The 13017-nt window shown below is 34.5% G+C and overlaps 1 protein-coding gene and 1 long non-coding RNA gene across 2 annotated transcripts; both read right to left on the bottom strand.

Annotated features, from left to right (window-relative positions):
• Positions 1–1150: 1150 nt before the first annotated feature.
• On the bottom strand, positions 1151–3856 carry LOC128548545 (uncharacterized). The gene is made up of 3 exons (XR_008367154.1): positions 3488–3856; positions 2777–2914; positions 1151–1829 (listed from the first exon to the last, which is right to left on the bottom strand). It is a non-coding gene; the product is annotated as an uncharacterized LOC128548545 (long non-coding RNA).
• Positions 3857–8530: 4674 nt separating this feature from the next.
• Positions 8531–11495, bottom strand: LOC123558130 (uncharacterized). The gene is made up of 3 exons (XM_053523705.1): positions 10702–11495; positions 9612–9775; positions 8531–8839 (listed from the first exon to the last, which is right to left on the bottom strand). Exons 1-3 carry the CDS (start codon positions 10970–10972, stop codon positions 8657–8659), a joined length of 618 nt encoding a protein of 205 aa, XP_053379680.1. The 5' UTR covers positions 10973–11495; the 3' UTR covers positions 8531–8656.
• Positions 11496–13017: the final 1522 nt, after the last annotated feature.

Genomic DNA, 13017 nt, shown 5'->3' with positions numbered 1-13017 from the left:
CATCCTGAATTCTACCTTATCCTGGCATTGCGGCGAAGAAAGCCTTGGAAATCCAGTCTTTGATCGACGGATGGCAAAGTTGTCTTCCACCCTTCATACATAATGGCTCTGAAATAATTTAAAAGAATATATCCTTAAAAGGTTCAAAATTAACAAATAAATAAGACAATAAGTGTAATTAATTTTAAGAATCTTTAATATAGTAACAATGAGGTGATAATTCCCATGTTCATGCACAGACTATGATTTTATTTGATTTCCTAAAATTTTCACACACTTCTAATAAAAATTTTAGTAGCTATTTGTAAGGTCAACAAAACCTTACTGTTCTGTGATTTGATGCCCAAAGGATGTTGGCTCAATGATAGGATGAAAACCACTGAGATGTCAGAAACACAAATACTTTATTTTAAACCATGATAAATGCACATAATCTCTGTCTAAAAAAAAAGAAGTAACAAAAAATTTAAAGATTTTCCCCTCAAGTAGATGTTGATAATAACAAGATGTATTCAACAGAACATGATACCCCCTCTTGATGACAGTGGTTGAAAGTGTTTTAAATACTGAAGGAATAGTTAAAACTGATGTTGCCATCTTAGAATGTCATTTTACCTTTGACCTGAAAGAACTGATTTTAAAGGCTTCATGCGGAACCTGCATATAAGTTTGACGATTGCAAATTGAAAACATTCTGAATTTTAAAGTTAAGTTTACAGACAGACAAACTCTCCCCACAGACCTACATGAGCTGTCAATAGGACAGCGTGCCCCACTATTCTATGTGCTTGATAGTTAAAACCTAGTATTTACCAAGATTTAAAATACTTTTTAAGACATTTGACTTAGTCAACATTTGACTTAGTCAAAAAGGGGCATAATTCTGTCAAAATGCAATTAAAAAGGGGTAGGGGAGTTTCGCGCTTTACACTTTTATAGTAATTTTAAAGCGGATCAATAATAGTACGACTTTCATCGAAAGTAGAGCTAACAGTCGAACAGAAAACTAGAAATATCACAATAGTGATTAATGCCAACCTGAATGAATCTTGCAGATGATAAACCTTTTATCTGAAATTCATGAACAACTCTGAATGCCAGGTTTAACACATCAATTTTTTTTTGCTCCTGCAAAACTAGGCATCAATAGTAGTCATTGTTGAAATTTTCAATTAATTCAGTCAAATAATTAATGAGGAGGTAATAAAAGATCAAAACTCTTGAACAGCTGAAGCAATTCCATATTTTTTTGGTTGCTGCACATCTAGGGATCAATTGTAGTCATTGCTGAACATCTGATTTAATTCCGTTAAATAATTAATAAGGAGGTCACAATATTTTGCACTATGTGAATATCGCAAAAAGAAAAAAAGACCCATAACTCTGGAACAGCTGTTCAAAGAAAATCTATTTTTGTTCATGCACAACTAGGCATAAGTGGCAGTCATTGCTGAAAATTTGAATCAAATCCGTCAAAAAATGAATGAGGAGTTGGGGTTACAAAAAAAGGTGAGATGGACAAAAGAACAGATGAATAAAATGATAGACAGACAAAGTGATTACAAAACACCTCTCAACCCAAGCTTGAGACGGTCATTACTATACTTTGGTTTCACAGAACAGTTTGAAACATTGAATTTGTGAGTCTGATTCCCGGATACATCAACTATTCAATGTTGTCGCTATCATCAGTAATTCTGTAATAAAACAAGTGTTAGATTTGTTCATATACATGTATATTAAAATACCTGAGTCTCCTGAAGATGATGCTGCAAGTTCTGATGAAGTGACAGGTAACAACTCAGGTAATGGCTCAATCGATTCATTTCCTGGAAAAAATGAGGTACTTCTTAATAATGAAAAGAATTAAAATCTGCAGTAAAAAACTGAATGAAAACAGGTAAAAACTTACTGAAAACTTCCTTTTATCAGTCAAGTACTGCTCAGACAGGAAAAATACTGAAAGATAACTTCCTTCAACAGTCAAGTACTGATCAGACATGAGAAAACTGACTGATTACTTCCTTTTATAAGTCAAGTACTGGTCAGACGGGTGAAAACTGACTGATTACTTCCTTTTATTAGTCAAGTACTGGTCAGACAGGCAAAAACTGACTGATAACCTACTTCAACAGGCAAATACTCATCAGACAGGAAAAGTACTGAGTGATAACTTCCTTTAACAGTCAAGTACTGATCAGACGGGAAAAGTACTGAGTGATAACTTCCTTTAACAGTCAAGTACTGATCAGACGGGAAAAGTACTGAGTGATAACTTCCTTTAACAGTCAAGTAATGATCAGACAGGAAAAGTACTGAGTGATAACTTCCTTTAACAGTCAAGTACTCATCAGACAGGAAAAGTACTGAGTGATAACTTCCTTTAACAGTCAAGTACTGATCAGACGGGAAAAGTACTGAGTGATAACTTCCTTTCATAGTATAGTACTGATCAGACAGGTGAAAACTGACCGATAACTTCCTTCAATAAGTCAAGTACTGATCAGACGGGAAAAACAGATTGATAACTTCCTTCATTAAGTCAGTACTGATTAGTTGGGACATAACTTACTGGTAACTTCCTTCAATATTCAAGCACTGATGGGGGGGGGGGGGGGGGGGGGGGGGGGGAAGAATAACTGCCTGGAAAAGTTCTTTCTTCCTTCAAGGATTCAACATTTATCTCAGTTTATGCTGTCCAGGTGGAGGAAATATAATATTTTAGGATGAAAAACAGAAATAACGGAAGCTAAATATCATGCTTCAAGATGTTTACCTGTTTGTTCTAGAGGTAAAGTGGCAGAGGCATGTGTAGTCTGACTGGGTGCAGGGGCAAGTGTCGTCTGACTGGGTGCAGGGGCAAGTGTCGTCTGACTGGGTGCAGGGGCAAGTGTCGTCTCACTTGGTTGGAACACTGTAAGAAAGTAATGTGCACAAATGTACTTTGTGTATAAAGATAATCTATCAGGAGTCTTTGATGTAGATAGGGAAATCCCAACGAGGCTGAACTGTTCAAAATATATAACGATGATCTTCCCAGTTTCCTATTTGTACGGTACAGACTGTTGGGATTTCCCGATCTGCACCAATGACCTCTGATTGATTCTTTTTTCATTTCAAACTACAAGAAATAAAATTTTAATGCAAAAGTTTGAAGAAATTCAGATAATGCTATTATTTTACGCGTTAATGCTTCAGAAATATATTCTGGATAACTGTTTAACAGCTAATTTAATCATGTTTCCATCCATAATACGGTAACTTAAGAATATTAAGAATTTTTCTGAGAAGGACCCAAGGGTTAGCACCTTTAAACTACATGTATCTTCACAGACAATATCCACCAATCAAAACATTGAACTAAGCTATTTGCCTTGTTTTTATTCATGTTAACTCTGTAAATTTTTTGTTATACATGACTACCGGCCTATACCACTGTTTAAATATTAACAGCTTCTACAATTTTAAGTAACAAATCAAGACTTACAAGTACGCTTCCCTTTAGACTTCACACTTGTATTAACCACTCTTTGGCTAGCAGAAGATTCCTGCACTGAAAATTACAAATGAATACCAATAAATACATGATATTAAAATATTAATTATATGACAATACAGACACAAGAGATTGTATTTATCTTTTCATTTTTAATAGGTTCATTATTTTATTCATATTTCAAGAAACTGCTACATCATTTGTCGACTTAATGAACACCAATTATAGCAGTCAGTGTGACCCAGAACAAAACAGCTATATTTATATTTTAATCATACTGAAAGTAGATGGAAACATTATTTGGCACACATCATGAGTCTGGACATACAAAACAGACTCTTTTGATCATATGCACTTCAGATATTATTATTAAACTTAGGTTAGGGCTGTCATTGATTGGGTCTTAGGTGTATCGACGATACCGATATATCAGAAGACAAATATCGACGATACATCGATATATTGATTATTAAGTTAGATTAACGACCTATTTGTTCATATGCATACAATATACCTTCCTGTAAATGCTGTTTTAAGTTTTATTGCCTACTTTCCATATTTCTGTTTGATTGTGTTGTATTTGTATTTATGAAATAAAAGAAATACATAAAAATTAATAACATCTTTCATTTTTATTTTGCCTTCACTCCTTTTTTGCATTTATCCAAATTTACAACTTTTTGAACTTTAGTTGTTTTTTAGGGTTTGAGTGTTTATTTGGGTAGTTTTTTTCTCTCTGTAAAATATCGATTTTTGAAAATTGGAATCGATAATCGATCGACAAAAAAATATCGTTGATACATCGATATCGTTTCTATCGATGACAGCCCTAACTTAGGTCGTCTACACTGGCAGGTTAAATTATACATAGCCTATGACATAAAAATTAACCTCGACATTCAATACAGATTAGAACACAAACACCCTTTAAGATATTTATGAACATTTTTTCTGCAAACATGACAACATGCGACATGACACATGCAAGTTAAGAGTTCATTTCCACATAAGACCAATCAATTCTAAGACACATGTAGCTTTTGATGGTAAGACAAAAGGTTGAAGAAAATGCTTAATCTCATGGTAAAAAGGTCTCTAATAAGACTTATCTCATAAAAATAATAAATGGCTCAATAAAGAACAATCATCTCTTTCGTGTAATATTAAAATTATTATAATAGTAAGTGATATAATGATTTCCATCTAAAAGATTTCAAGAATTTCTATTTGATCCTATTCCCTCAATATTAATGAAGATCTTGTTGTACCATTACCTGTAGTACTATCTAAGCAGTATATAAGATCAGTATTAGTCGTTCACATTGACCTAAACCTGCAGACCCCTATTTAAATAATTACACAGTGACTGGTTTTGCTAAAAATATCATCGGCTTTCTTCGTTCTGACCATTCCGAAAATGTACGTGGTTTTGCTATTTTTGTTATTAATTTTTTGCTTTTTTATAGGTGTTCAATACAACAATCCTCTGTAGTGCAGTAGGTTCAATCGCTCTACCTGTGTTATTTCACCATGTGTACTTTGGACTTTTTAGCACAAGTTCGAGGCATGGTGCAGCCATAGTCAAAACTCATTTCTTTGCAGATTTCGTACTTTATTTTTATTATTATCATTTTCATAATTTATCAATAGTCTCTGCATTTTATACTTTTCTTGTTTAATAAAAAACATGTATGGTCTTTTAATTCTTGCCTGTTATCTTTACAGTAAAAAAAAATAACAAAACACAATTGGTTTTTACTTGCAACCGTGCACTTCGAATCAAGCTTAGAATTAATGCATGTACTATTACTTAAAGAAATGGATGAAAAAAATATCTTTCGCATTGGTTCGAACCAGCAACCATAAAGTTCATCGGAAAACGCTCTAACCACTAGGCTATTCATCTTTTATGAAAGTCTTTAGTTATTTCAATATATGAATCATAACTTTATGCATTCACAATGCATAAACTAAAACGGAATTTCCCGAGCATTTATTGAAAATTAATCACCCAGTCGTAGTCATCATGTAATATATTCTTGCATAAAGGTCAGGTTTATGTCAATGTGAACGACTAATACACAGTATAATATTCTACTACAGCAAGTGATAGTTGCAGTATCTGGTATCCTTCATGCATGCCAATGTATTTTTTGATAATACATAAAATTCTCAAAATAATGAAAGAAATTTGGAGACATTTCTGCTTTTTGCTTAACAATTAAAATAATAGATCCTCAGAATCAATTAAAAGAATACCTGAAACCATATCAAGTTTGGAATATCTTATGCTTGTGACCGATACATAATATTTCACTTACAATAAATTTCACTAAAATAAAGTACTTTAGATTTTTATAAGATTTTCCAGTTAACTGTCAAACAAACTATGTGTGCTCCATTAAATTGTCCCTATGTATTGCCATAAGATTATTTGAATATAATACTGGTTATAAATTAATTTTCAACTTCTTTATCATGTAAGTAAGGCTGTAATTTACTTGTTTGTCAAAAGTATCATGTTTAAAACCAAGCTAATGATTAGAACATTTACAACATGAATGAGTACACCACACCAATAGATACACACATCTATACATACATTTATTCTAGCTAATGATTAAATGTATTGTAGCATAGTAATAATAAGCCTACTGTACTATTAAGCACAATCTCCCATCACCAAAGCATGCCTGTCTGGAATTGACTCATGAATACAAAGTAGCAATGCATATATGAATTTAATAAAACCGTCTAGACAATTCTACCAGCACCTGGAAATTATATTTACCTGAACTGGTCTGCCACATGGGATGAAAACAAAATACACATTTATGTACATGAAGCATATAAATATTCAGTTTATTTCAAAATTATTAATTCAAGTTGATTGTCAAACAACTTATTTTTGCTGAATAACTGTTTCCTGGAATGCCTACCAGTACTAGGACTTCTTTAGGATTTACGATAAGAGAGACAATAAAAGGAAATATCAACTCTGAATGGACTCGAACCCACAGCCTCTGGATCAGAAGTTACTGCTCTATGCAGCTCTAGCCAAGTATCATGTAACGTGTTAGGGAGCTGACATAATGCATCTACATAATTCCTTGAAGTTAAATACACTGCATTGCAACATTTCATGAAAAAAGTTGATTGTCTGCATCAGTTGTACATCTCAACTGTTAATAAAAATTGTCATTGTACAAAGTTATTTATAATTCTGGAGTGGATTTTATTTTGTTTTATGACTGTTCTCCACAGTTTTTCATTCATATTCAGACAGGTTCCGGTACTTTTCTAACCATTACTGGGAACTTCCAATACTCAATTTGAAACTCGGGCACATACAAGTCCCAAATGTTCTCTCTCACATCAAGTGGTCTGTAGCAGGGTTCGAACCCACAACCATGCATCAGTGACAGATCTCACTGACTGAATTGCCTCATCTTACCACAATAATAAGGTGGTTGTACAATGTTCCACTTAATATCAAACAATTAAAGTTCTGAAACACAATTTTGCTTATTCTTTTCAGCTTCAAGCATACCCTTTTTTTAACAGAGCATGAGTATATCATTTAAAACAACTGTAGTACTAACCACGTGTGCCTGCTTCAATTTCCTCAACACATGCCAACAGTTCATCATCACCCATGTCTTTCTCCTTTCTTCTTGGGATATCTGTAAAATTGGCAGTGGTTTCTTTTTAGTATTAGGTTTATAAAACATGTCTGTACATTCAAAGTCAGAGCTACATTGCATTAACTTACAAACGGAATGGCAGTAAAACAACTCTGACACCCTTTTAGGTAGTGATGAGTCACTGAGCCTTTCAAAAGTTACCTTTTACATGTAGTGGACACATATTAAGCAATTACTCAAGGAACACAATGATTTTATATACATTAAGGTAAGTTATGTCTGTAAAAGTTCAGATTTTATTATTCAAACTGCACTGTATGGAATTCAGAACTGCGTACTATGGTCACAATCTACAATTGCATGTGGTACTGGGGCTTTAAGTACACTGCCATGGCTTTTAAAAACTCTCTTGCAGTTTCATTCTTGCAGGACTTTGTGTATGCACTTCATTATAAGTTTATTTAATAAGTAAAAGCTATTTAAAGTAACAACAAAGGGAAGTAATTCTAAAGAAGGGAACTGCGCATGACACTTCGTCTCATGATGGTGTATAATTGTGCCAAGTTACATCAAAATCCCTCCATGCATGAAGAAAAAATGCTTCGGACAAAGTCATTCTTGTATCTGACCTTTGGCCTCCAAGCGTGACCTTGACCTTAGACCTAGGGACCTGGATCTTGCGCATGACACTCCGTCTCGTGGTGGTGAACATTTGTGCCAAGTTATATCAAAATCCCTCTATGCATGAAGAAGAAATGCTCCGGACAAGGTTTTCATTCTTGTATCCTTTGACCTCTAAGTGTGACCTTGACCTTAGACCTAGGGACCTGGTTCTTGCGCATGACACTCCGCCTTGTGGTGGTGAACATTTGTGCCAAGATATATCAAAATCCTTCCATGCATGAAGAAGATATGCTCCGGACAAAATTTTTTTAAGAAAATATGATAAAGGGGAATAACTCAAAAAATAGGCAAGGAAGAGTTATTGTTCTTGCACACTGCACTTCCTCCCAATGTGTTCTATCAGTGTATGAAGTTTGAAGAAAATCCCTCCAGTACTTTTGGAGTTATGCTCCGGACAAAGGTCGTTGCGGACGGACGGACGGAGAGCATTTCTTATATCCCCTTCGCCTTTGGCGGGGGGATAATAATTGGCTTTATCAGGAATTTCTATTGCCTTAAAATTTACATCTATAATAATACTCATTCATGGTAATGATAGGAATTGTTTTATAATGGTCAAGTAATGCCATCAGGGATTCAGACTTACAATAGAAATTGTGTTTTAAGCACTAGGAGTCCACAATGTATAACAATTCACAGGACTCTAAATCATGACTACCACATAGCACTGTGCTAACTCTAGTGTTCATGGGGGCAATTTGAATGATATACATGTATGACAAACAATGTATTAGACACCATACCATACATATGGACAAACGCTTACAATACCTCTTAACAACCTCTTACTCTGCCATTAAGCGAGTCATACTATACATATAAGGTTAACATGTTACAAATAGTACTTATTTGGTGTAAACTTTGGTGGAGAAGTCAGCATTTTGTATTTCTTCCGTATTTGTTCTGGGGATAGTGGCCGACCAACAAGAAGTGACTTCCAAGCTATACGTTTCCGTGGTTCACTGGCTTTCGCTTCAACAATTCGCTTCCCCTCTTCAAACATCAGGACGTAATTCTGGAAGCATATCAGAAAATGTTAAATTACTTTTTTCCTTTTCAATTAACTTTCTGAAAACAGTTTACATTACATTAGTGTTCGAAGGTTAGTGTTTGAGATTTTTGCCAGGTTAAATTTATCTTTCAAAAACTTTAACCCAAATTTTCTATGTACAAAAGGGATAATCCAAGCAAGAGTTACAGTTCTTGGTCACTGACCTCCAGTGATGACACATAATACATATGCAAGGTTTCAAGTGAAAAACTTTGATAGTTTTAAAGATATTTGCCAGGTTTAAGTTTTCAAAAAGTTAAACCAAAAAATTCTAAGTACATAAGGGGGAGATTATCCATGCAAAAGTTACAGATCTTGGTTACTGACCTCTAGTAATGACCACCAAAGACATATGCAAGGTTTCAAGTGAAAAGCTTTTATTGTGTTAGAGATATTTGCCAGGTTAAATGTTTTTAATAAGTAACCAAGATCTTAACCAGGCAGGTGACAGGGATAGCTTTTCTTATTCTCCTAATAGCCGTGCTAAAGTTACATTATACTGACGACAAAATGGCAACATTTTCCATTAAATATATAAATGTGTGTAAATCTGGCAAAGGAAAAAAACAACCATACCTTATTTTATGACAAATGATATATTTCAAGATGGCTTGCTCTAGATATGTATGGAATCCATATCTTTGTCAAGGGGTTTTCTAGGTCAGTTTGGCACCACATGTGATCCAGATCATTAACCGAGACAAACTTAATGCCTTACTTTCAGAACTAAAATTACCTTCAAAGCCGCTTTGTTGTTTTTCTGGTGTTGGCTGGATGTGTCTTCTTTCCCCTCGTCCTTGATTATCTGATTCACAATCCAGCCAACATATCCTGGAACATTCTCCAAAGCCCATCTAAAATTCTGTCCTCGGTACTTCCCGAACTGCATAACATACTCTCCTGGAATAATGTTGGTTTTAATGTACATGTAATATGGTTATTGTAGTCATTTTGAATTTATTTATTCTGTTGTGTTTAGCGTCGCACCGACACAATTATAGGTCATAGTCATTTTAAAAGAATTTCACGCTTTAGGAGACCGAATAAATATTTCCTTCTTTATTCGATGTAAAATTTCAAACATCTTTACAAGACAGACCGCCTTGAATTTTTACCAGACATGTCAGGCGGCCAGACAGCTTTCATATACTCTGTCATTGCTTTCATTACTCTGTACTCGTCTCCAAAATTTTCATTCCCCTCGGCAAGCCTCGGGTGGATAAACCTTTCTCCCACTCGGTGGATAAACTTAAGTTAGAAGAAAGACAGTAACCTAATATTCTCTATTTATACACTCGAGCGGTTATAAGTCGTCCTAAATAAATTCACTTGGGCTGCGCCCTCATGAAATTATTACGCCCGACGTATAACCGCCCATCGTGTATAAAGAGTGATAAAGCACTGTTTTGCTATAAATTATTTCTTAAATAAACTTTAACCTAAAACCTGAATCTCAACAGAATATCAAAGACTTGATTTCAAGTTCAGGTAACTTGAGATACAAATTATAATTTACAAAGAATAAACAAATAAAGAATAAACACCTGCTGTTAGACCAGTTTTCAGCTTAAGGCATTTAATCTCGAACTATATGTATATATACAAGTAATATATATTAAATATGAATTAACTTCTTTAATGTTTTCCAGTCTGACTGTAAATGGTGGTAAAAAAATAAGGGAGATTATTCTATTTATACTCTTTCTTAGTATCTGACCAACAGAACTAAAGGGAGATAATCTATTTTACACTGGGTAGGTATCCATCACAGATTAAACCAAATTCTCAGGAAAACTGAATGAGAACATAGTTATCAACTAACATACCAAGAACATCCTTCTGGTCAGTCACATCCCCCTGTCTAGCAATCACTCTCTCACGTGCATCCTTCTCTATCTGCTGTGTCGTACTTGGTGGACACCATTGCTCTCGCTGCGTACCAATCCTACGTCCCTCCTCAGTGTCTGTCAAAGCTGGTGCTCCACCTTCTCGCCGAAACTTCGGGTGAATAGGGCCAGGCATGGTTCCTGAAATAATTATATAAATCAGAGATATCTGAAAGGTTATTAACTTACTAAAATATCGACTTGTGCCCATTGTTGAGTGCAAACTTTATCCTGTATCAATTTTAATATTTAAAAAACAGTACATGTTCGAGGTGTGTACATTTATACAAAATTATTCTACACCGTATAAAAATACATCCAAGAATAAGTTTTCTCTAAACATGTTAAAATATATATAATATATAGGTGGTACATAAAGTGTCTGGTACATAAAGTGACTGGTACATAAGGTGTTGTACCCCTTTTAAAACACACCCCACATACCACAGTGACCTGACCTGGCATCGAGTCTAGGGACACTTCCAGTTACGCGGTCCCCGGTCGGAAGTACGTCATGACGTTACGTTATTTTGAGGGCTGCCGCCCCCACACCCCTGCTTTTTCCATTAGCGTCACTGGCCCCATACCAAAGCTATGTTATTTTAACAAGCATTTAAACACAACCCTCCTAAAAATTGAGTAAAATAAATAGTCAAAGTCAGTGGGACCGCTAAAATGGAAACTACCCAAATTTTTTTGCCTCTGGCTTCGAACTCCCCCATTCTAGCGATATTTTCAACAAAAACAGATACATCGAACACTTTATCACACGGAAACATATAGAAAAGTGTTCACAAGTATTGTATATTTACCTCATATATAAAATGAAAGAATAAATCACTTTTTACTTTCTTCAGCTACAACCGTCTATGGGCGCCGCCATTAGTGAAGTAGATTTTTCAAATTCTTTGGTTTCTATTGGATATTCAATTTGTGGTTCTGTGGTTTTCATTGGATATTCAATTTGTGGTTCTGTGGTTTTCATTGGACACTGAAACCACGATTGATCGGTGATGTTGAGAGCTAGCCGGGCTGTTGTATATGATGCTGCGGACCTAATGACATAATCAGAATTTAATATTAAAAATCATTAATTTAAATATAGTTTTACATAATGACATAGTGTATTATATTAAAGGCAGAAATGTGAAAGTATTTAAAAGTTTAATGCAATTTTAAACCGGCGGGACAATTTTCTTTGTTTGTAATTTTGGCGCGTTTAACAGGACAATCCCGCCTAAAACAAGGGGGGTATTCGATCTACTCCTTACCACCAAAACAAAATGGCGGCCGAAACTGAAAATGTGAGTTTTTCTTACTTTTTATCTTTTTTAAGGATTTCTAGACCATGACACATGGCTATCAACCTGCTCCACTGTTTTTTCTATCTATCGGTACCTTTAACATTGGAAACAGTGCTGTAGTTTGTCTGGAATGCTGGTCATGGGATTTGAATCGATGGAAAATCCTCCGGTAAACACGGGATAAGGAATAGTGCGATTAGCAAAAATGATCTTTTTTCCTTGTAATTCAAATAATTGTGAGCTATTTTTCTGATTAGAAGAAAAGAATCGATATATATTTCCATCATGGTTAGTCTGGAGCCGATTAAAAGTCGTAATTTTAAATTACACAGTTTTTTGTCTGATGGTAAGGAACAGTGTACGAAAATAAGAGGATAAGGTGCAGCTCACTTCTTCAAGCAACTTTTTACTTCGCTCTTTTCAGAGACAATCAAGAAAAATTCTATTACAATAATATTGTGGTGATCATTTATAACTATCTCTTGCTAAATGTAGTAAGATTTAAAAGGTATCCACCTGTTTATCAGACACGTGATGTACTGAAAGCCAAAAGTTCAGCAAGTATTTAATATAGTATCCCTCGCCAACATTTAAGTATTTATAACTTTCTATTTAGTATAGCGCCCAAAGTCATTAATAATAAGCAATTGCCTTACAAAAATGTTGAAATATTATTTTTTTTTGTCTTAAAAAACCATTAAAAGTTAAACCTACTTAAAATACAATGTGTTTTACTAAAGATAGTGAAAACTCAGCAACACCACTTAACTTGTTATGCATTCTTTGTAATTTTGCGTTAAAATACATACGTTATGCGACATTTAGGCGCACTAATTAACGATTTTATGGATACAAAGACCAGAAATTATTCGTGGTTGAAGCTATAACTATGTATACGACTTTTCATAATTATGGTTAACTCTTACATTATAAGTTAACGTTGGCTTAGAGT

Source organism: Mercenaria mercenaria, chromosome 2 (genome assembly GCF_021730395.1).
Source record: "Mercenaria mercenaria strain notata chromosome 2, MADL_Memer_1, whole genome shotgun sequence".
NCBI lineage: Eukaryota > Metazoa > Mollusca > Bivalvia > Venerida > Veneridae > Mercenaria > Mercenaria mercenaria.
Note: the sequence above shows the minus strand (reverse complement) of the source record. Positions and strands in the feature narration are given on the sequence as shown.

What these genes read in the sequence shown, in the direction of transcription:
- LOC123558130 (XM_053523705.1), bottom strand. Translation starts at nt 10,972, where the DNA reads ATGGGCACAAGTCGATATTTTAGTAAGTTAATAACCTTTCAGATATCT. An exon ending in TGACCAGAAGGATGTTCTTG is followed by an intron (nt 9,776 to 10,701) that starts GTATGTTAGTTG and finishes ACATTATTCCAG; the next exon opens with GAGAGTATGTTATGCAGTTC. An exon ending in ACAACAAAGCGGCTTTGAAG is followed by an intron (nt 8,840 to 9,611) that starts GTAATTTTAGTT and finishes ATATGCTTCCAG; the next exon opens with AATTACGTCCTGATGTTTGA.